Raw genomic sequence first — 25,063 nt, 5'->3', positions numbered from 1 at the left:
GTACTTCCTGGAGTCCGCAGCCGACCCAGTCCCTGTGCCACCTTTAGAAGGACTACACGAAGACCTGCGATGCGTGGAAAGGTGGCCTGCTGCACCGAAGCCCCGGCAATCCTCGATTTCAGTTTATGACTTCCACTAAACTTCTGCTACACATTTACAGAAAAATATGACAACTTGATCAAGACTTAACAACAAAAACCCCAATGGAAGATGTTAATAATGAACACATTCTGTTCTAGAAATGTTCTAATTAATAAACTTAAAAAGATAAGTAATTTTTTCCTTACCACCTACTCTTATTAAGTAGGGGAAAGTCTTGTTCTTTCAAACGATTGATGGATTGTTTTACGCTGGGCATTTTTTAGCAAGATATCATATTAGGGAGTGTGCGTAGGAGGGGGTGACAGGGGTCACCTGTAGAAAGACTAAGAAAGAAGCTGTTTAATAATGGGGATGATGACAGAGGCACCACTTTGTATTTCAGGCTGTCATTCTCAGAGAAGTGCAAAGAATTTTAAATGAACAATTTTATGAATCTTATTATCTTATTTAACATCTTAAAAAATTAAGGTTATGTGAACATAGGTAAAATACGAAGATGAATGCTTATAAGCAATGGAAAATAATTCAGAGAATTATACTATGTTTTCCATAAATGTACAGCTATTAATATTTAAATTTAGGGCAAAAGAGGTCTGCTTGGCATTCTAAGTGAAACGTGAATGCCTCATCTGGTTTTGGGATGGAGGGCTACGAGCTGCTGTCATTTCAGTCGGATTCCTGCCGATGCTGTGGTGGTCTAGTCATCTGTCCCTTCGGTCACCCAGTTTGATTAAGCACGTCCTATAAGCCAGGGATGGCCTAGGTTTGGGGGCACAGGAGTTAGCTGGCCAAAGACCCTGTCCTCATGGGGTTCATTTCTTTAATTTATTTTTTTTCTTTCTTTTCTTTTCTTCTTTATTTTATTTTATTTTATTTTTTTGGAGAGAGAGTCTCACTCTGTTGCCCAGGCTGGAGTGCAGTGGTATGATCTCAGCTCACTGTAACCTCCACCTCCCGGGTTCAAGCAATTCTCCTGCCTCAGCCTCCCAAGTAGCTAGGACTAAAGGTGTGAACCATCATGGCTAGTTAATTTTTGTATTTTTAGTAGAGATGGGGTTTCAGCATCTTGGCCAGGCTGGTCTCGAACTCCTGACCTCAGGTGATCAGCCCGTCTTGGCCTCCTGCACTACTGGGATTACAAGCAGGAGCCACTGTGCCCGCCTCATTTCCTTAATTTCTTTAGGTGGAGGGCAGATCATCTACAAATGGATAAACATAGCTTTAAAAAGTGATTTCAGACAACAGTGAGTAGTAAGAAGATGCGGACAAGAGTCACGATGCAGAGCCTGCGTGTGGGGATGGGGTGCGCCTGGGATGGGACTGAGGGGGCCCCTGAGAAGGGTTAACTCAGAGCCATGGGCCGAGTCCCCAGTGCAAAGGACCTGGGCAGGGCCTGAGTGGGGGTGGGGGTCCTACAGGGAAGGGCTGGAGTCCCAGGCGGGAGGGTGTGGCCACTCCGGGAGGAGGGAAGGTCAGGGCTGCAGAGAAGGAATGGATGCGAGGGCAGCAGTGCCCGGCAGACCAGGGAGCTGTTGGCCTGCAAGGACTCAGCAGCTTATTTTAAGAACCATGGAAAGCCTTCGAGAGTTTTAAGCCAAACACGCTTGTGATGATGGTGCTTTTGAAAGACTATCCTGGTTCCCAGGTGGGAGTGGAGGCTGCAAGTCAGAACTGCTGCAGCCGGCCATGGACGAGCAGGCAGTGACCGTGGCATGGGGAACAGTGCGTGGGGAACAGCAGCAGAGGCAGGTGAAGGGAGAACCGGGCAGGGTGCACCGTGTCCTGCAGGCAACACGTCCTAGGATTCCCGTCTGCTCATCTGACCTGCCCTTCCTCACACACCTAAGATATCTTCAGCCCTTTAGCTTGCAAAATATTTTGTAATTGTTTAAACTCTTCACCCCTCACAGAATCACAGCAAGGAAAGAACCTAATGATTTGATCTGAGAAGCAAGGTCATACCTAGCCTTAAGTTACCTGAAGTTAAAAGTCTGGATAAAAATGTGAAAAATTCTATCCATAACTCTGGTATTTCCAACAGCCTTCATGCTTTTGTTACATGGGCAAGACATTCAGACATTGGATGGCACTACTCAGCTTTCATTGTAAGTTTGCGCAAACTACCATAGAAAATTAACAGCCCATAGCTTAACCCCAAATTTAAAATCTAAAAACAACTGAATCACTAACCTAACCTGGGATGCCTTGATGTACTTGTCCACAGATGAGGCGATTCCTGAAACACAGACCAAGGCATCCTAGTGCGTGTGTGCACACAGGGCTGCGTTGTAAATGCAGAGCGACCAGGCACGGTCCTAGCGAGTGAACTATCCCCCACAGGTCAGGGGGGCCGTACGACCTCTTCCAGACCTCCCGGGCTCCAGTTATTAAATGACTCCTGCAATCATGAACTGCTTTCCAGACAACACAAAACAATTCTGTGAAAGATTCACAGGCTGACGCAGGCTGACAGGGGTTCTAGTCCATTAAATCCATTTCAAACTGAAACCAGGGAGACAGCAAGGTTGAGCAAACCACAATTTTTAAGAGATGAAAACTACACATCTGCAGTGGACGTGGTCACCTGCCTATTCTCCTTGGACACCGCGTGTGGGAGGAGCCCAGAACTTTCTAAAGAACCCAACAGGCCTCCAGGTCCCAGATGTTCTGACCAGCCAGCATGTCTCGAGTGTGACGTTAAGTCCAGAACACACGTGAAGGACGGCACACTGGTCCATCTCCCTGGACGTCCTTTCTCCTGTTCACAGCGACACAGAGCTCTAACCAGGCAATGCCGCACATACTGTGTCAGCGCCATCAGTTCAACGGAAAGAATCATGAGGACAAATACGTAAATAGCAGGTGTGCGTTAGGCACTCCTCTCAAGCTAACTGTTTGCTCTTCATGGTGTCTCTAACATCTGACACAGCCTGGTACATCCTACATGATCAGTAACCATGTGTTGGATGAACACAGGGTACAGACACCTACTGAATTGCATTGTGGGAACGTGGGAGTGCTTCCCAGTTTCTGATCGGAGGCTTCTTGTGGTCCAAGGCTGGTCATGTGTGCCACGTACATGGGTTTCAGGTAAGTCACCTTCACTTTGGAAGTGCAGGTGCGACGTACTGAGCCATGGCGGTGCTGCCACCAAGGGCTTTTGGACAAATGGTTACCAGGGTTTCATGGAATAATTTTCTTCACCAATATTTGTCATTTACCATCTAAAATCAAATGAACAATCAGAGGGAGAGAAGGGTGGAGATCTGGGACATTAAACCAATTTTCATTTTTCTAGAATTTTCTCCTATACTTTATTCTCTTAGCCTCAGCTCTTTTCTCTGGCTGGCTTACAGACTCTCACCCCAGCCAGGATATCTGGATTTTCTAGAATTTTCTCCTATATTTTATTTTCTTAGCCTCAGCTGTTTCCTCTGGCTAGCTTACAGACTCTCACCCTAGCCAGGATATCTGGATTTTCTAGAATTTTCTCCTATATTTTATTTTCTTAGTCTCAGCTCTTTCCTCAGGCTAGCTTACAGTCTCTCACCCCAGCCAGGACATTTGGAACTATTGCATAATCCATTCCCAGAATGCATGAGCAGCTCTGGACCCTATAAAATATTCATTCACTTTCAAAAATATTTGCACCCTGCTGTCAAATGTAGGCAAAGTCACATGAAGTATCAGGAAATCGCTATTTTAATAGCAAATACTTCCCCAACCCTCTCTTTTCACTAAAACATTTTCTTCAAAATTATTTTCATAAGAAAGATTAACAATTTCAACATTAGCTGCTAATCCCCTTTCATTTAAAACTCTGCTGATAAAATTCTTTGCTTGTCATTCAAATAGTAAGTAATAATTATAGATTTGAGGCTTCCATCTCTGGCTTCATTAATGGTAAATTGCATGGAAGTCTGAAGCATAAGTCAGCTTTGATACATCTCAAAATGCAATTTCCATAGCTTCCCTTGGCTATGTACAATTAATTACACGGTTAATAAGGGAAATATGTTAATGAAAGGAACATTATTCATCAAGACCACCTGCCTTTACCAAATATCTTTTGTGTGTTTCTCTTCTTCTTGTAATTTTGGTCTACAGACAGTTAAAAAAAAAACCAAACCAGCAACAATTGACAGTGTGATGATTTTAATACCAGACTGCAGCTACTTTGATTAAAACAAGTCTAATGAAAAATTAATTCAATCTTATAATATTTCTACTGATTTCTGCCTTTTAGAAGTTTAAAATATTTACCCATGGTATTTCAAATTCCTGAAATGGCTATTTATCAAACACAAAGTTTACTATTTAGGTATTTTCTTTATACCAGGATCTGCGGTTGTCACCTTTATAGATGAATAGAAAACACTGGAGAACTCTGAAGAGATAATGCTCAATCATTCTAAACAGATTAAACTCCCCTAATTCTTTTCCCGTCCATTTTAAACCTCTCTGCTTAGCAATAATTAAATCCTCTCATTCCATTTGGATAATCAACGTTTAACTATAGACTAAACAGAAACCAATGCTAACCTTTACAAAAAAGTAAATATCTTCTAAGGCTTTGATGAGGAAGAGAAAAAGGAAGTTGGACAAAACTGCATTTCTGTTTACCTTTTATAACTTATTTGAACAATATGAAAAATGTATTTGCAAATATTTGTTCTACATTTTTATTAATATAAATCAATACATGTTCCTTATTCAATGAGAAAAGAATTTGACTTCAGCCACAAACATATCCCTTTGACATATGAAATATAGTTTAAGCCACGAGTTATTTAAAAATTCCATTAGTGTGCAAAATTCAGTTGAAAACCAACCTTGGATTCCAAACAGATCATAGGAAAAGAGGGTGCAAGAGAAAAAAAAAAACAGTTCATGAAAATGCAACCTTTATGTAACCAAGCCCTGAAGAGATCTCCTACCACACTAACACATTCTGGGAGAAAAGCAGAATCTCTAAAGTAAATAGCAGCCCCTGTCACTCCAGCTCTGCGACAAGCAGCCCTGGGTGGGGGCATCAGGGTGGCACAGCAGCCACATCCACGCCGGCCTCCAGCAGCCTGGGGAGTGGCGGTTTCCATAAGATCCCTTCGAAAGCCGTTTGGTGTCACGATTTCTATCCTTTGTACGGCAGCAGACCCATTTGCTTAAGTGGTCATGCAGCCACCTCTCCCCATCCTGATGGTCACCTATAAAGCCCATTCGGCCAAAGCGGTATGAGCAGATTCTCTCAGAGACCAGACTCCTTTGCTGGCACCTGACCCATGAGAAGCAGCCCAGAGGGGACCATTTTTACTCCACCGATGACGACAGTGGTTCTAACAGGGAGACCTTTCGGAAGAAGGATGACGAGGGGCGGTTGCCAGGCAACGCACAGAGAGCTTCTCCTGCTCCAAAGCAGCAGGTCTTTTCTTAGCAGCAGCGTTCTCTATTCTGTGCCAATGATGTACTCATTACGATTTTCTGATGAAGTTTGTAGGAAGAATAAAGAGTTCCAGCAAGAGTTATGAAGGTTACCCAGAACAGTGACAGAGACATGCATGTTTTCTTCCATAAGCAGAGGAGAAACTCTGAATTCTAGAGCACCTTATTTGAAAATATTTGCTGAAGTTCTAAAAGTGTTCACTGGAAGTAGACTGTTTTGATGTTTCACTTCCTAAAACTCACAGGCCATATGCACACGAACAATCATACAAGAAAAGGGGAACAAAACAACTGACAAGGTGATGGCACCAAAAATACCAGGAAGACTTGCTTGTGCAAGACAAAGTTAATATCCAGCTCTTCACCAACCAAACGTGCTCACAAGGAATGGAGCCCGGTGGGGTCAGTCTACCTCCTTCGCCCTCCAGACCTTCCTGTAAGCAGTGAAACTTCTAAAATGTTGGTGAAGGGAAGAGAGCATTCAGGCTTCCATAGTCAACCACGACTACCAAGTGTTGGTTGGTTACCACTCCTCTTCCACTTGCTTTGAAACGAGGAATTTGGAGGAGAAGAGAACGGAGAGTTGATATGTCAAACAGTGTTTTTACTTTTTAAGGTGAAGAGTTAGAGGTGCGACATCAGAGATATTTTACATCTTTTCCCAGCTCAGCGCCAGTCACACGGTGTGGGGACCAAATGACATGCCCGCTGGTATTCCCAGGGTTTGGCGGGTGAGGTGGGAGTGGATGATCGGGGCCACTCTTCTTGCTGGGACTTCTCATCTGTCCCTCCTTGCAGCTGCCTCTGTCGTCACTCAGCCACGTGGGCCATCTGGACTTCCCTAAGGCCACCAGCATTCGCCATCAGGGCCCACTCGCCGCTCACCTGCTGCGGACCTTGGCCCATCAGCACTCCTAGAGGCAGCACATTCTGGACACAGCAATCCCTTTGACTGCTTCCAGAAAGGTGAGTGTGGAAACCAGGTGGAACGTGATCACTGCCTGCTTGTCTTTGACTCCTCTAGATAGCCATCGATAGGATGCCTTTTTCTTTCTTTCGCTCTCTCTCTTTCTCTCTCTCTCTTTTTTTTTTTAATGGAGTCTTGCTCTGTTGCCCAGGCTGGAGTGGAGTCATGTGATCTCAGCTCACTACAACCTCTGCCTCCTGGGTTCAAGCAATTGTCCTGCCTCAGCCTCCTGAGTACCTGGGATTATAGGTGTGTGCCACCATGTCTAGCTAAGTTTTCTATTTCTAGTAGAGATGGGGTTTCGCCATGTTGGCCAGGCTGGTCTCGAACTCCTGACCTCAAGTGATCTGCCCGCCTTGGCCTCCCAAAGTGTTGGGATTGCAGGTGTGAGCCACTGTGCCCGGCTATCTTTCTTTATTAGGCAGAACACACAGTTGGTTCTTGGAGGCAATTGTCAATGTGATGTGAGATGAAGTGCAGTGCGGCCTCTGCACTGTTTTCCTTTGTGTAATTTGCACAGCATGTGTGTTTCCAGTGATATGAAGAAGGAGATAACCTGAAGTGTCTTCCTCCACAGACACCTGGAATGCTGGACAAACGGCACAGTCAGCCTTTCACAGAATTCAGGGAAATCCCCAGGAATTCCAGATGAAGAAGAAAGTGAAACTGAAGCCGCTCAAGCCCTGGGTGGAAGGCAGGCAACAGGATTCCCTACGTCTAAAATCAAGGTCTCGGACTTTGCTGCCCATATGGGGCCATCAGGGAAAACCCTGCCCTGCCAGAGGTAGAGAGCTGGACCTGAATCCCCCACATAACACAGGCCCCTCAACGACCACACCCTTAGTAAATGGGTGTGCTCATACCACAGGAAGCTCGTCTGTTACCATATGGACTCAAAATGGGAAGACGCTTGAAACATGGGCCTCATCCAGAATTGAGGCTCAAATTTACAATACATGAGTGATCTGGAAATCCTTAAGGTGAGGAATTGACACGAAGATAGTCTCGGTTTAATGACAGCCTAGCGTGTCTGGCAAAAGCTCTCTTGAGGTTAATACTCTCAGAACAGGGCCACACAAAACTATAACTAAAGCCCCACCAATGAGGAGCTTATAATCTGGAATTATAGAACCCACCAGACAACAAACTACCATGAGCAAATCATGAGACAAAGAGCTGGCTTAGCCCCATGAGACCTTAATAAAAATGCCAGAAACCATCGGATAATGCATTGATCATGATTGAAGGTGTTAAAATGGGAATCAACAATGTAAGAAAAGAACAACCCAGCAAGTCGATCTGAAAAAGAACAAAATAGAACTGAGAGTGAAAACCATACTCTTTAACATTATAACTACAATGGATGGATTACAGGTTAGACACTGCTGAAGAGAAACACTGTATATTGGAAGACAGATCTGAGGAAATTCCCTGGAATGCAGGACAGAAGGATAAAGAGAGAAAATAGGAAAGGGATTTAAGAGACATGGGAATAAGAAGGCCCAACTTATTTCTATTAGAGGGGAGAATGGAAGAGAGTCAAATATAAATTCTATGTGGTTTACAATTTTTTAGAATTAGCTGGAGACAGGAATTCTCAGATTCAGGAATCACAGTAAGTTTGGAGGAAAAATTAAAAATAAAGTAAGTCCCTACCGAGACAGATCACAAGAAAACTTCAAAACAGTAAAGGTATATCAGGAAGGAGCAGCCCACAAAGGAACCACTATCAGACATAGTCATCAAGAAGGAGCTAGAACTGACACACAAACGAACCATCATCAGACCAGTAACAGACAGTCTTCTCAAGTGCAGGGGCACCAGAGACAAGAGAACAGGGTTTCAAGGTAATGAAAGAAAAAGAAATAGAACTTGACCTTTGGCTAATCTGTTATGCAAGTGTGAGGATCAAAGACATTTTCAGACAAAGAGAAGGAAACTTTCCCAATAAAAGACTGAAAGAAGGACATCTCTCAGAAAAAAAGGTAATTTTACCCAAAATGAAGAATTGACGAGTAAAAGGAATGGTGATGGGGGAGGGGGGAACCTCATAAAATGAGAGTCAGTCTGAACAAATGCTGACTATGAAAGCTAGTAAAACAAACGGTTGATTTCAGGATATGAAGACAAGGTACAACTGAAATACTGAGCAATGCTGTATGTGTTAGAGAGGGAGGTAGCCGAGATCTGTCTCAGGTCCTGGGTTTATTTGCGAGGAGGGCAGAAATGTGAACTCCAGATCTTGTCAAGTCAAGCGTGGTTATTAAAAGCATCAGGGTAGTTACTAAAGTATAACTGCTGAACTAGCCAAGGGGGAGAGAGGGAATAAAGGAAACCTATTCATTCCCATAGAAGGCAGGAGAGGATGCTGCAACAAAATACAATACAACTCAGAAAATGCAGGGTATATTGGAAGGGAAAGAACGAGAGATGTACCCAGGCCAAACGGTGAGTGATTGAGAGATTAGCTTTTGTAAAGAAAAACTTACTTTGGCAACATGGTTAAAACCATTTTATTTTCCATAACATTTAACTTCTAGCATCTATAATTTTAGAAACATCACTGCAATACCCTGCAGTATGATAGGAGATTTTCCCACAGCGGTGTCATTATTTTTCTTTATGGCACTACTGTTGCATGAGTTGTGCAACCAGCCATATTTTGTGGAAGGGGAAGCCAGAGTTCACGGGGTGTAATGCTGGCCCAGATGTCACACTGGGAAGTCAGACTCTGGACATGGCACCATCTTTTCACTGTAGCACCAAATCTTTCTGGCTTTCCACGATCACCGCCCTCTTGTTCCAGAAGAGAAAACACTAGTGACAAGTCAGGACCTGCTCAGTCCCTGGCTCGTGCATCGTAAGTGCTCCCACCAAAGTACACAAATAAGTGAATAATGTCGACTTTTCGGGTTCAAGAAGCCACAACAATCACATGTAGAGTCAAGCACCACTCCACATGTGGACGCACAAGGCTGCCCAACGTCTGGCTCAAGGAGCTCACCCAAGTCCAGGCTGAGCTAACCTTCTGCTCCTTCCACCGTGAACTCCAATCCTGTGAACTACCCCCTGCTTCCTGACGGAGCTGTGCTGTTCCCTCCTCTGCCCGATACGGCTGTCCTCACCGACCAAGACCTCCAGCCACCTCAAGTCCCCCCTGCAGCCCCCTACCACCCCCAACCCCCCAGTGAAGGACAGAGACGACTTCTAGTAAAAGAACGCAGCTTGGCGTGTGGTAATGTCTAGTGTTTCTCCAGCCCTTCACCCCTTTTTGCCCCAAATTGGCTATAAGCCTCTTAGGAGCCAGACTGATGGCCTCCTTCACACCCAGCATCCCCACGGTCCTCTGCCCAGGAGCCGTGCTGAGGACACGAGGTAAGCAGAGCCCACCTGTCACCAGCTCGTTTCTGAACTGCTTGTGGAACTACAGCTTAATGGAATTTCAAAAGCTGCATTTTATTAAACTCATGTTAGGTTTACACATTTACACAATCAGATAACTCCACCCAGGCCCTGAACTGCTGTGATTCAGTTCCTCCGATGCTGTCTATAAACCTGCAGATGCAGGAGTCACTGGACGGGCCAGATGGAGGTGGCCTCTGGTCTCACCTCCTCGCCTCAGGTTTCTCCAGGAAGTTTCCATGAGTTCACGAGCAGCCTCTGGACATCTCTGTCCATCACTGGGCGCTCAGAAAACGCTGCACAAATGAGCACTTTCCAAACCTGACTTTATGCACCAGCTTTAAGCGCTTCCTCTCACAACTGTCAATTTGTGGACCTGTTAACTTTTTCCAAATTTAGTGTTTGGTTACCCAATTTAATTCAACAAGTATGAGTTGGATGCTTGATTCCACTTCTTCTATCGTGCCCTATTTACACACTGTAAGAAGGTCTACCAAGCCAAGAAACAGCAAAAAAGCTGCTAAAAAGCCGGGCTCCAGGACAGTGGGTACCGCTTAGCTAAGTCAATCGCCTTGGCAGCCAAAGGCCAACCTGCATCACAGTGGGTTACCCCTTTCTCCGCAGACTCTCTGGACCATCACCACCTTCTCGGGAGCCCAAGCATCCAATCAAACCAGGTCATAAATATACAGGTAGTCCCTGATTATGATGGGGCCATGGGGGGATACACCTTTGAAATGAAAATATAATTAAGTTAAAAATGCACTACCGAATGCTATTTTCAACTTACGGTGGGTTTGTTGGGACACAACACACCATCTGTCCTACTAAAGACGGTAAACTCCTCCTACAGACCCAGCCACTCGTCCCACTGGGGCCAGTATGGCAGCAGGGAGTGGTCAGATTTGGGTCAGAGAATTTTTCCTTTAAACATCAAATGCCCAAGGCAGAAACAGAACTTTTCCTTTAAACATTAAGCGCTCAACGCAGAAAAGACAACATACTGATAACTTGGAAAGACGGAAAAATAAAGCACTAGCATGGCTCTAGCATTTTAAGTAGCAAATCAGATTTTTAAAAACTAAAAAGTCAAATCACTCCCCCTCCCACAAAAAAAACAGAGTTCCACACCCTCAATAAAGGCGGACAATGGAAGGGACACTCTCTGCCTATGTCACAACCCAACTATCCACAGAGCATCACAAAGGGCACCATGGCGGAGGTGTGGTGGCTGCAGGGGATGGCCGTGACGGCTGCTGACCAAGGCACAGCTGCTGCTGGATGGGGCACACCCATGGCCCGGGCGTCCCAGGGAAATCCAGAAACCAGTGGCTGTGACTGCTTCCCCGACAGAGCTCCTGTTCCTTGCACAGCTGCTGCTGCCTCCAGCCTCTCTCTGTACCCTTCTAAGGACCCCCTGCAGACACACCCGCACCCACAGTAAAGGAGGTGGGAGCAGACAGCCAGGAAGTGTGGGTTGAGCTCTAGAAAGTGGTGGCATCTAAAGTGGCTCGCCAGCCTCTCCGTCAGGCCTTGAAGGTCCGTCACCGACTTGTGCAGCAGGTGGATGGCAGTGTGGGCTGTAGGGGGCGAGGGCCCAGGGCCTAGACACCGGCCAGCCTCATTGTGCTCGCCGCATCCTCAGCTCACCAGTGCGGGGAGACTGGAGCTACCCCCGTGGGGCTGTGGATGGAAGACCAGGGGCCTCTCATGTGCTCCAAGCTACCAGAAAATGCTGGTGTGGATCAGGCGTTGGTCCCTGTTACAGGCTGAACCGTCCCCTAGAATCCGTGTGCTGCGTCCTCGACCCCCTCCAGGCTATCCCGCAAAGTAACCTCATTTGCAGGTGGGGCCTTTACAGAGATAATGGAGTTAAAATGAGGCCACTGGGGTGGGCCCCAGGACAATCTGAGTGAGGTCCTGAGAAGAGAGAGAAGGATGTGCTCCCAGAGGGGAAAGGTTCTGGGAGGACATAGGAAAAAGACATCACCTGCCCTAGCCACGGAGAGAGGCCTCAGGAGGAACCAGCCCTGCCCACGCCTGCATTGTAGACTTCTGGCCTCCGAAGCTGTGAGGAAGGCATTGCTGTGGTTTCAGCTGCCCGGCCTGAGGGACACTGTCACAGCAGCCCCAGCAGGCCAGGGCAGGTCTCTGGGGGTCCACAGACTCCATGCAGCCAGCATACGTCCCTCCCAGGAGCCCCTGTTCTTGCTTCATCAATTAAAGCAGCACCCTGGCCGGGTGCGGTGGCTCACACCTGTAATCCCAGCACTTTGGGAGGCCGAGGCAGCCGGATCACCTGAGGTCAGGAGTTTGAGACCAGCCTGACCAACAGAGAGAAACCCCATCTCTACTAAAAATACAAAATTAGCCAGGCGTGGTGGTGCGTGCCTGTAATCCCAGCTACTCGGAAGGCTGAGGCAGGACAATCACTTGAACCTGGGAGGCAGAGGTTGCAGTGAGCTGAGATCGCACCAGGCAGAGGTTGCAATGAGCTGAGATCGCACCATTGCACTCCAGCCTGGTCAGTAAGAGTGAAACTCCGTCTCAAAAAAAAAAAAAAAAAAAAAAAAAGAAGCAGCACTGTCTGCCCTGAGCCACAATCCTGATGCACAATTTCTACCTGCGGGAACCACACGGGCCTGAGCCACCCAGTCGGCTCCTTTCCCACCTGGTCACGCACATCTGGACGGGACAGGACCTCTCAGAGGGCTTCATCTTTCTTCCTGGTCTTCCTAGACTGTGCCCTAATTAATTGATATCATTGCTTCTCTCAGAGGCGACCGTGGTTGTGATGATGGACATGGAGGAGACGAACAGGAGCAGAACAGTTTCGCCGCCACGTCCATTTCAGTAAAGGCACCTGTGACTGGTGCTGCATGGACGTGCCACACTTGCACTCGGCAGGCTTTGGAGGCTGCTGGCCTTGTAGCCATGAGGACTGTGTCCAAAACCATTCTTGGAAGGAACCCTAAACGGCTCCCAAAAGTCAGAAAGTAAAGCTCAACCTCACGCAAGCCAGAGAAACAGAAGTGAAAGCCACTTCGATGAGGCCTTTCCCGGTTACCAGTGGCAAAGCTCAAAGGTTCGCTGATACCCAAGGCTGGGAGACCTCGGACAGGGGCACCACGTCTGTGTCACTAGGGGGACGCCATCTGGGCAAAGATTATGGCAGGGAACGTGGCAATATCTATCAAAATAAACAATAAGCATCTGCAATGACTCGGGATCTGGCTTCTAAAAACGCGTTTCACATGGTCCATGTAGTCTAGAGTGGCAAAAGTTTGAAAATTGCCTACATTGCCCTTACCAGGAGACAATAAATTTCTGTGAGTCCAAAAACAGGAGAACATATGGCTGTTAGGAGGGTGGGGCCGGGCGGTACACACTCACGCAGGGCCCTCTCCTGCGAGCGGCGTCGCTGAGGAGCCGCTGTTTACGCATTGCATGACCGCAGCAGCACCAGCTGGCCCTGGGAGGGAGCTGGGCCCCAGAGTCCCGGTGTGGGTGGGCACCCCTGCCGTGGTTACCTTCCCCACAATGGTGCTGAGTGGCTGTAATGTCTTCATGAAGCACGTCCTAGACCAAACGCCAGCCTGGGACTCACTTGATGGGACCCAGTCCCTCCCCTTGGTACAATATGACAAAGAAAATCATGAGTTTAGAGTTTAGGTCACTGTAAAGCTGCTTTTGAAAAAGGTGCAAGACTCGAGGGCTGAAATCTGCTCTCAGTTTAGAGATTAGCAGTTGAAGGCCCTCCTTTCAGGGAAGAGAGTGGAGCCTGCACCCCAAAACCCCGAAGTAGCAGAACCAGGAATCTGCTGACCACTGACTGAACGCCAACTGTTTGCCAGGCACACAGTAGGCGCTGCGTCCGCATGGCCTTGTGATGTGGTTTGGATCCGTGTCCCAGCCAATCGCATGTTGAACTACAGCCCCGGGCTGGAGGTGGGGCCTGGGGGGAGGTGGCTGGATCACAGGGCGGTTTCTCATGGGTGGTTTAGACCATCCCCTTGGTGCTGTCCTCACAATAGGGAGTGAAGTCTCCTGAGATGGTGTTGTTAAAAGTGTGTGGCACTCCCCATCCATTCTCTTGCTCCTGCACCTGCCATGGGAGGTCCCGGCTCCCCTTTGCCTTCCGCCACGACTGGAAGCTCCCTGAGGCCTCTCCAGAAGCAGAAGCTGCCATGCTTCCGTACAGCCTACAGAACCCTGAGCCAATTCAACCTCTTTTCTTTATGAATTACCCAGCCTCAGGTATTTCTGTATAGCAGTGTGACAACAGCCTGACACCTGTCTAACCCGGGTCTCCTGGTTCCCAGCCCATGTCCTCCGACCCAGGGGAGGCCCTTGCACAGGGGAGGCTGGGCCCCACAGGTACCAGGCCCTGTGAGAGTCCCAGGAGCGTCAAGCGGGAGCTGCGGCTTGGGTGGCTGCATGGACACGGGAGGCTCTAGAACATCCCCTCAAGAAAGTTAGGGTGTGAGGACAGATACTCAGGTCTGCACTGGGCCCAAAGGCCACGGCAGCCACTGGGAGGTCGGACCCATCCAGCGTGCACCGAACTCGGTGGGTTGGACCCATTCACCGTCCACCGAACTTGGCGGATCAGATCCATCCAGCGTGCACCAAACTCGGTGGGTTGGACCCATTCACTGTCCACTGAACTCAGTGGGTTGGACCCATTCACCGTCCACCGAACTCGGCGGATCAGATCCATCCAGCGTGCACCGAACTCGGTGGGTTGGACCCATTCACTGTCCACTGAACTCAGTGGGTTGGACCCATTCACCGTCCACTGAATTCGGCGGATCAGATCCATCCAGCATGCACCGAACTCGGTGGTTGGACCCATTCACTGTCCACTGAACTCAGTGGGTTGGACCCGTTCACCGTCCACCGAACTCGGGGGATCAGATCCATCCAGTGTGCACCGAACTCGGTGGGTTGGACCCATTCACCGTGCACTGAACTTGGTGGACACGTAAATGGCTCTCAAAGGAGCTCCCCGGGCCCACAGGAGGGAGGCTGGGAAGTCTCGGGTCTTCAGAGCCGGCTACTCTGGCACCTGGACACTCCTCCTCTCCTGGCTCTGCCTCTCGCCCCAGCTCCCCCATCCATCCCCTGCCGGTTTAATGCAGTCTCTGGTCACAGGGCTCCGTGCCTGGTCCTGTGTGGCGTGAAGGCTTCCCAAACCTGCCCACGGGAGAGAGATGCCCCATCAGGGGCTCTCCATCATGGCAGGGCACACCCCCGCCCGCCGTGCTGGGAAGGGGGGGACTATGTGCCCCTCCATGTGCAGGCCCTGCCTATGCCAGGCAGTCCTCAACGGTGAGAAACAGCTTCCCTGCAAAAATAGGCTCCTCCAAATGTGAGCCATGAAGCCGGCATCGTCCAGACAGCAGCAACAGCCTGCTCTGCCTGTGAACGCAGGTCCCACAAAACTGGCGAGTTTGCCCTGTGGTCTGGTTTACTCATCAGGCCTCACCAGCACCCAAGCCAGAGTGAGAATGGCCAGCCCAGCTGCACGGCCCCAGAGTGAAATTCTTGGTGGCCCAGTGCCCTTCATCCTAGGAGAGTGGCCATCTGCACCTGTCAACCACGTGGGAACGACGGAACAGAACCTTCCAGAAATACAGAGCACTGGGTCTGAAGGTGGAGGCACTGGGGCTAGGGGAGTGCCTGCCAAGGCCCCTGCACTGGTGGCGTGGGGTGCAGGGGACCCTGGCCCCTTTCTGCTGCAGCTGGCGACTCGTAGCCTTGGGCAGGGACACCTGGCATGGTTTCACGAGGCCCTCCTGGTTCAGTGACTTATTGCTAAGAACAAAGAAACCTGGAGCCTGACAGGATCAAACAATGAGAGACAGAGATCTCTCAAGGAGCAAAGGCAGAGACACGACGGGCCCAGGGAAGACTCCAGGCAGGCACTAGGGCCGAGGGTCAGAGGCCGTGAGCCGTGTGGGTCTGAGGAGGTCACAGCTTGTGCCGGCATCTGTCCGTCACCGGCACAGACACGCATCACGCTTCCCACGCTGGGAGTTCAGAGACCCCACAGGCAAGTCTGCAGAAGGTGCAGCGCGGCCCCGCAGGCTGGCAACATTCCCTTCCTCCACAGCGAAATCCATGAACTTCCCTGTCTTCTGTGATCACGGGAAATCTTCAGTCACTTCCTGCAAGGCTGTAACTTTTCGTTTTTCACGTCTCCATCACTGTGCTCGGTTTTAATGTCGTCATCTGTGAAATGGGTCTATTCACAGCTCCTGTGCCCTCAGTGCCTTAGGACAGTGGTGCTCCTGTTACCAGCACCACACTTTCCAAGGATGAGCGAACTCACGGTCCATATGCTCATCTTCAACACTCATGAGGATGGATTTTTAAAAGCACTGACTCAGCACGACTTTCCCAAATTTAAGTTCTATATTCTGTAAGTCGAATGGAGAAGTGTGAAGCCATCTTTTTTCTTAACATTCCCACTCTCCAAAGAATGTTCTCTAGCCTTTAAAGGCGGACACGGTGGCTCCCAGCGGACTCAGGCGTAATTAGTCACATCGGGACGGTGACACTCTTCTCCACCTCCTCACTCAGAGCCAGCCAGGCAGAAATGTCGCCCTTCTGAAAGCAAAGGGATAGGGAAACAGATCTTGAAAACACTCGATGATTCTTTACCTTATAAAGGATGCAACAGGATTTCTTGAGAAGCCATGTCCCTGAAGATGATTAACATGAAGCCGCCTTGACAACCGTCCTGTGAAGTCGTCTTCGTCACATCCTTGCTTTTCAGAGTCCCGAGCCTTGCTCTGAGTGAGCATCTCCGTGTCGCCTTTCGGCTGTGTCCAGAGGAATGTACTGGTTTCTTGATGGAAGTGTTTCCCTCCTGCCTCTCCCTCCTCCGAGCGCTCCGCTCACCTGCAGGTGAGCCTCGACTCAGCTTCTTCCAGACAGTCCAAGGCAGGGGCACGGCCCCCTCCTTCGGCCTGCACCTTCCCCGTGCCTGGGAGGCCCATTTTCCAGGAACAGGTGACGTTCTGGGCTGGGTTTTCCCTGCAGATAAGGCCCTTTCTCCTTAGTTATCAGAAGAAAACTGGAATTTTTTAAAGGACCTTTCTAAGAAAATGGAGGCAAAGCAACACAAAAACCAGCATCAAAGCCCAGAGACAGGGATTGGGCAGGGCATAGAGAACGCAGGCCCAGAGACCCAAACCCCAGCAAGCAAAGGCCCTGCCAGGCTCTGTTCCTTCAGCACAACCCCTTCCTCTGCAGCCCGATGCACCTGCAGCACAGGCCGTGCAAGGTCTCAGGATGGGCGGCATCTCAGATGCTTACCCGGTTTTATCCTCACGGGAACCCCAGGGGAAAGGCACCGCCATCAAGCCTGTCTCACAGGGGAAAAGACAGAGGTTGGAGGTCTCACCTGGGACATGGCACCTGCCACAGCAAAGCGTCTCAGCTCTGACACCTGATTGACGGAGCCCAGAATCTGTGCTCCATGTCTAGACCCAACCACTTGGTGTCACGGCAGAGCGGGGGACCCAGCGGCTGCCCCGAGGACCTGCCCACCCCTGACCCTTCCCATCAGGCTCTCATGCGCCCCCTTCCCCAGAGGTCCCTGAGACGTGTGCTCTCCCTCTTGTTCCACCTGCTGGGACACCTTGACCAGGTAAGTAAGGCCCTCCCTGCAGTCCTGAGACACCAGCCTCCTCCTGGTGACACCCAGTGGCTCCACAGCCCCATGGGTCCCACCATCGGGGCAGGCACCTGCGGCCTCCTGTCTCCCAGGGAGGCCTTATTCTGTCGTGTGAGGGACGCACCCTGGCCCGTCTCCTTTATAAGAGCTTTGTGTGCTCACCTCTCTAGAGGGAGTGCTCATTTCTAGAGTTCTGTTCCTCCAGGTCTCCAGTATGGAATCCCAGCCTCTGTGCAGAGAGCAGCAGCATGAGCGCCAGTGGGTGGAGTGCCCCAGGGCAGGAGGGGGCTCTCGGAGCCCAGGGGCCCTTCCTGTGGGGCCACAGCCAGGCCAGCCCCGCCTGAGGGTCTGGGCTCCGGGGCAGTGTGCAGCCTCCACTCTCCCACATGTGTCCTTTGTCATACAAAGGCTCCGCTCTTGGTGCTGAACCTGCCCCGCAGACGGTGCGGCCAGTCCCTCCCACCTGCTGGGGCTCCTCAGGCCCAGCCTGGCCTCTGGACATCATCAACCGCTGCTGTTTACTTCATCGGGTCGTGGGTTCAGATGCCACGTTTTGTCCAACGTGCCCCGGGAACGGCTGCATGTCAGGAACAGCCGGTCCTCGGATTCACTGGGACTCTGTGTGGCTTATCTCACCGTCCTGCCATCCTCAGGTGAGGGGCGGTGGGGTCACTGTGTTGGCGTCTGACGGAAACAAGCCTTTGCACACAGAGGGCTGGGCTGCTGGATCACCACAGGATTGGCTGCCTTGTAGCTGTGATGAGTCAGAAGGTCGGCGACTCTGGTGCGTTCCTGTGGCACCAGCCTGCGTGTGCTTTCTGCAGCTTGCGTGTGCCAGGGAGGGTGGTGGCCAGTGCCCCTGAGATTGGCTGTAGTTTCCGAGCCACCCATGTGAGTCCTGGGAAGAGGTCTACCTGGGGCTCACCTGTGGTGCAAGTCAAGTCTGTGCCTCTTTGCTGCTGTACCAGGGACATGCCCGCCAGGAGACCCCATGTGGCTGAGAGGGTGAGGGATGCACTTGTAAAGTTAGCTCAGAGGAAGGAAAACCAGAACTGCTGGGTGAGAGGAGACACCAGAGTCCGAGGCCCATGCCTGGCTCACTTGGTTGCTGGACTCCACACGATGCCCGCCACTCCCCACACCCACCCCAATTCTGCACGATGCCCGCCACTCCCCACACCCACCCCCACTCTGCACGATGCCCGCCGCTCCCCACACCCACCCCGACTCTGCATGATGCCCACCGCTCCCCACACCCACCCCAATTCCTCATGACGCCCGCCGCTCCCCACACCCACCCCAACTCCACACAATGCCCGCCGCTCCCCACACCCACCCGACTCCGCACGATGCCCGCCGCTCCCCACACTCACCCCAATTCCACACGGTGCCCACCGCTTCCCACACCCACCCTGACTCCGCATGATGCCCGCTGCTCCCCACACCCACCCCGACTCCCACCAGCGCCTGCTGGCATTGTGGAGTCAGGGAAATACCTCAGTAACATTCACTTTCAAAACATCTTCCTCACTGGTTGATGAGGAAGATCCAGTTTCCCTGAGTTTACAGTCTGTACGCACAGAGTCTAAGTCAGCTGGAGTCATGCTTGGCCTGAGTGTGTTTCTCGTTTCGGCCCTGCAGCTGTGGGCCGTGGTGAGGCGCGCTGACAAACAGGCCCATGTCACGGTCTGTGGCCCTCGATGACCCCCCAACAGGGTGCCTGGAGTCAGGCTTTGCAGGGTTCCCGCCAGGTGGAGGCCGAGTGTCCTTGCGGTTTAGGCATTCCAGCGGAAATGAACCCTCATGTTTGCTTTCAGATCTGCCGTGACATATGTGAAAGCCAAACACAATTCTCCGGGAAATACAGTATTTTCAGGTACCAATAGGGCTTGAGATATCATCAAATTGTTACTCAAGCACCTTGAAATGTGGAAATATCAGAACACAATGGGAGCTCGCTAAGCGGCTCTCCTCTTGGCTAACCTGTCAGATGAATGTCTTTGGCTGATGTGTTTGACCCCAATACCAAACCTTATCACAAATAGGAACTCCTGGTCTCTGCTCCTTTTCTAAAAGGGACAAACGTCAAAACAGCCTCAGAAAAGTCAGATCTAAAGTAACAAAACCACAATCCACCAAGGGAGGAAGTTCCACCAAAGTCGATGACAGGGTCGCCGAGAGAACTCCACGAGCCACGAGCTGTCTGCTCAGGGTGTGAACGCATCGGGTTCGCTCTCCGTCCCCACCAAGCCTGCAGGGAGAGCATTTCCGGTGGGCGGTCTGGCTTCGTGGGCTCACCCCAGGGAGTGATGGGAAAGGATGTGCCCTGCTCAGCTCACTGACCGGGAAAGCCAGGCTTCCTGACTGTTGCTTCGCCTCATTTTAAGTTATCCAGGGAGAAGTCTGCTGCGTTCCTCAGTTTCCCCAAACGTCTGGTCCAAGTGGGTCTAGAATTGAGTGTTTCCCACCCGCCGTCAGAGCTGTCTGTCCCTGCAGTGTCAGCTGGGCCGGGAGGCCTCCAGCCTTGATCTCCAAGCTCTGCAATGAGGCTTTTTAGTGAAAACATGGTTTTCTGACTTTTTGTGGTCCAGATCCACCAGTCTATACTATTATTAACTCATTAGGCAAAAATAGTTTTTAAAAAAGTAAGCTTTTAACATCAACTTACAGGGTCCATCCTGAGACCTGGGAACTTAACGGTATGGTGAAGAATGTTTCCCTGACCAGTAAGTGCAGCTGCTGCTTCGGTCAAGCAGCGAAACAGGCTCTGCCCTTTTACCCCAGAGACTCTGTCTCCAGTGTGGGAAACAGCACAGCCAGGCACGGTCACCCACCGGGATGACGCCTGCGGCCCGGAGACCCAGGAGGCAGCCAGCAGGATGTGCTAAGCTATCGACAGCTCTCCTACTAACACCTGGACATTTGTTATGTATGGAGTGGCAATGCACGGCCACTCCACACGTGATCACTCCAGCGAGGACCCTGGAAAAGGCTGCTGAAGCCGCATCACCGTGACCTTCTGTGCTGGTGCCACCAGGAAGGCTCCTGTGAAGAGCTGAGCACCCAGCCCGCACATCCTCCCGCCTCGCTGTCAGAGTGGTGACATTTATTTACCCAAACGATGTTTGCTGGCCTTGAGTGCCAAGGAGACAGCCACTGCTTCCGAGTCAGAGACTCAAAACGGCAGCGCACATGGCAGGCGCTAACAGACGTGTATTCCACTGAAAACTAAATAGTGGGTGCTCACTCTTACACACCAGGGAGAGTGCGTGGGGGCTGCACGTTCCAGGCAGAAGCATAGCAAAGATCTCAGGAAGTAAATACTCTTGTTTATCTAAATTAAGAGGACTCCCTGCAGACAGTGCCCTGCCTGTCAGCCTCTGCAGCGGGCAGGGTGCAGCCATCATGGCCCCGTCCCCGCGGGTCAGTGGGCACAGACGCTGGGTGTTGCAGGGGCTGAGGAAGGAGGGCCCTGGTGCTCGTGCAGCAGGGAGCGCAAAGGCGGGGCTTACCAGGATCATGTGGCCGGTGGAGATGTCCATGTTGGACTGCACGGGCTCCTCGGACCAGGACGAGGCGCTGCTGCGTGCGGAGGGGCTGGGCATCGGCCCGTCGCTGAACTGGGACGAGACGCTGCTGATGCGGGATGTGTGCGGGCCCTCGGGCCGGTCTGGTGGCCGCGTGGCCATACGCTGGCGGCACAGCTCCTGCAGGACGGGGGAGGCAGAGCAGGGGGTTAGTGGCACTGGGGACACCCAGCAGGACGAGGGCATGGCACCCACATGGCACCAACCCCTTCTCGTGCTAAGATCCAATGTTCAGGCAGGCAAGAGTTTACCCCTGGGCGGGCCAGCGCAACATGATGGTCAACGCACTCCAAAGGACGCTCCCAGCACAGCGCCCCCAGAAGGCTTCAGGCTTGTGCAGGAGAGGAGGTAGAGGCCTTGCTCTCAAAATCTGAGAATACAAACACATATCACGAACATACATACACACACACATACACACACCAGACACACACACCAGACACATCAGACACACACATCACACACATACCCACACATACACCACACACACACCCCACATCACAGACACACACATACACACATATACCACACGCACACCACACACATCACAGACACACCCCACACACACATACATACACACACATACACACATCAGACACACGCACCAGACACATCAGACACACACATCACACACATACCCACACATACACCACACACACCCCACATCACAGACACACACATACCCACACATACACCACACGCACATACACACACATACACCACACACACATACACACACATACACCACACACACACACACACATACACCACACGCACACCACACACATCACAGACACACACCACAGACACACACACACACACACTGCACGCAGCACACCACAAACACACACTCCTATAGATTCAAGAAAACATGCACTGGATCCTCCTCTGTCATCAACACGGAATATTCTGGAATAAAGCCACAGTAGCCTTCGCTGGGTGGCTTCTCATTCTATTAGAATATAAGTCACAGGGGAGGCCAGGGCGGTTTTGCACTGGGACTGAGATACAGAAACTGGTACCACAATCGAAGTGTTTGCAGGAAAAAAAACCTCATTCTGACGTTTCTTTCTCTCTCCAGAGCAACGTCCAAGAGCCCAGGCAAGAGAGGGCACACGGAGCCGCACAGGAGATGGAAGGCGGGGGCAGCGAGAGAGGCCTGTGCTGCTGAGTAGACACCAAAGCAGAAGTGCCCGGATTCAAAGAAACTCTCAACATTACACCCCAAGACAGCTTCCGTGGGATCACTGCAGAGTCTTCGACCTCCTTTCCCCAGGCAATGCTCAGCCACACACGCGTTGGGCACCCCGAGCACCTGCCCGGCCGTGCGGGACCTGCCTGCAGCCAGGACACGGCCACACAGCCTCAGGTGCTCAGGACACGCCAGGACCCTGCCTGCTGCTCACCTTCGGGGTGCAGCCTGGGTGCCCCCCGACGTCTGACCAACAATCTCGTTTTGAAACTGTTCTAACCACTGTGTTAGGATATCCCATCCTTTTGCCTGGTGAAAATATACCTGTACCCTGAGTCTGCAAGACGCAATGATACCCAGAAAAAGTTTGTAAGAGAACTGGAGCTCAACAGAAGAGGTGAAAATGCATCCATGGGAAAAAGAAAGGCTCCAGGGAGCCTTGTGGGCTGCTGCTGCCTTGGTTTCATTTTGGTGGCGTCCGGGGGAGGCCGAGCCACCCATTCGCTCCCCGCCGCGGTGTGAGTCAAAGGCCTCGCACTCCCCAAGGCAACCGCCAAAGCTCAGGAAACACTCCACATGTCCATCCTCCTTTCACCCGGGCTGCCGGCTTCCTGGCTTTAAAGATGTCTGCTGCCAAGCTGGCTGGACACCCACACCCCATCTAGAAAAACATTCCCTCTCCACCTTGGCTCTTCTGACGAAAGTAATCTATGTTCCTGGCTCTCTGCTTCGGGCTCGTAGCGAGATACAGGTGTTAGGAAGGTCTCAGGGTCTCTACCTCCACGAACCTGCAGCCCCTGTAAGAGCAGCTGGGGACAGGGAGAATGACCATGGGGACAGGAAGGATGACTGTGGGACTTGGAGACGACCAAAGGGACGGTGGGGGTGACTGTGGGGACAGGGGAGGGTGTGGGCTGGTGAATGGGGATGACCGCGGGGACCCGGACAGAGATGCACAGGGGAAGGTGGACTTTACCAAGGACCTCTGGTGAGGGTCAGGGGTCTCTAACAAAAGGGAGAGTTCCAGTTCCTTCTTTCCCATATATCTTCAAGTACTTGTTAGTTTGTAGACCGTTTTAAAATAGTGAGTGTGTTTAAAAATCCACCATCGCTTGTAATCAAAAATGGGCAAACAAAATGCAAAAACCACAAAGGATATTTATTTATTTATTTATTCATTTTTTATTTTTATTGTTTTTGATACGGAGCCTCACTCTGTCTCCCAGGCTGGAGTGGAGAGGCACGATCTCAGCTCACTGCAACCTCCACCTTCTGGGTTCAAGTGATTCTCCTGCCTCACCCTCTTGATTAGCTGGGATTACAGGTGCCTGCCACCAGGCCCGGCTAATTTTTATATTTTTAGTAGAGATGGGTTTCACCATATTGGCCAGGCTGGTCTCAAACTCCTGACCTGAGGTGATCTGCCCGACAAGGGATAATTTTAATAAGGTAGATGATACCAGTAACCAACCCGAGTACACATCTCATGTATTTCTCAATTGTGCACATGAAGTTTGCTTGACGTGGGGGAAAAGCACACTGAAAAATGTTTCTGAAGTAACTTCTATGTCTTCACACAATTTCTCCAGAAAAATAACATCCAACCAAAGCATGAGAACAGCTACGGCTCAGGAAACCCAGAGGGTCCGAGAATGTGACCCTCTGGGGAAGAGGATGTGAAACGCTGGAGATCTACTCACATAAAAATAAAAAATCAAGCTAGTTCCATGCCCATCCTGTGATTTGCCACCCATGGGAGAGCTACAGTGAGGTCTGAGCTCTGTTCTTTCCTGAATGCACGGAGGGTGAAGCCACCAAGAGGCCCCACAGTCCAGGACTGGGGTCCCTGCTCCACCACAAACTTCCATTTTTATTTTATTTCTTTTTCTCCCCAAGTCAACAATAGCAAACAACCACAAACTTTTCACGTGTCCTTGGGAAAACCTCGTAAGGTCTCTAAGCCTATTTTTTTCACTTTATAAATAGAGATAATCCTATAGTTACTGTGAAGATTAAAACGGTTTCCTGTATAGTCAGTGCTTAGCATGGAGGCGGCTACAGAGAAAGCCTCAAGCAGTAGTGAGGAAGAGAGAAGTATTAGTGAATAAAAGTTAAGGCCATTGTTTCAGCCACAGCCAAACTTTTGACGGCTTGGCAAGTGTAAAGATATTTCTTAAGAAGTTACAGAATTTATTTATTTATTTATTTTTCAGAGAGTCTCGCTCTATCGCCCAGGCTGGAGTGCAGTGGTGTAATCTCAGCTCACTGCAACCTCCGCCTCCCAGGTTCAAGCGATTCTGCTGCCTCAGCCTCCTGAGTAGCTGGAATTACAGGCGCCCACCACCACACCCGGCTAATTTTTGTATTTTTAGTAGAGACGGGGTTTCACCACATTGGCCAGGCTGGTCTTGAACTCCTGACCTCAGGTGATCCACCCGCCTTGGCCTCGCAAAGTGCTGGGATTACAGGCGTGAACCACCGAGCCAGGCCAAAGTTGCAGAATTTAAAGCTGGACAAGCCGACGTCGCCTCCTCCGGGGGGTGGCTCAGTGCCGGGTGGCTCGGTGCCGGGTGGCTCGGTGCCGGGTGGCTCAGTGCTGGTGCACAGTGAGGGAGACCCAGGGTTCGGTGCCACTCAGTGGGGATCTGCGGCTCTCATCAGTGGTCTCACGTCACTGCGCAGCGCGAGGT

At 50.7% G+C, this 25,063-nt stretch overlaps 1 protein-coding gene across 3 annotated transcripts in view; it reads right to left on the bottom strand.

Annotated features, from left to right (window-relative positions):
* The window catches only part of LOC101026166 (protein tyrosine phosphatase receptor type N2), a 973,501-nt gene that overhangs the window by 92,163 nt on the left and 856,275 nt on the right, over positions 1 to 25,063 (bottom strand). For all 3 annotated transcript variants that reach the window (XM_021935384.2, XM_021935383.2, XM_021935385.2), the window contains one exon: positions 21,107 to 21,301. In XM_021935384.2, coding sequence (XP_021791076.2) covers positions 21,107 to 21,301 — 195 coding nt within the window. The remainder of the gene's footprint in view (positions 1 to 21,106; positions 21,302 to 25,063) is intronic.

This window comes from Papio anubis, chromosome 4 (assembly GCF_008728515.1).
Source record: "Papio anubis isolate 15944 chromosome 4, Panubis1.0, whole genome shotgun sequence".
Taxonomy (NCBI): domain Eukaryota; kingdom Metazoa; phylum Chordata; class Mammalia; order Primates; family Cercopithecidae; genus Papio; species Papio anubis.
Note: the sequence above shows the minus strand (reverse complement) of the source record. Positions and strands in the feature narration are given on the sequence as shown.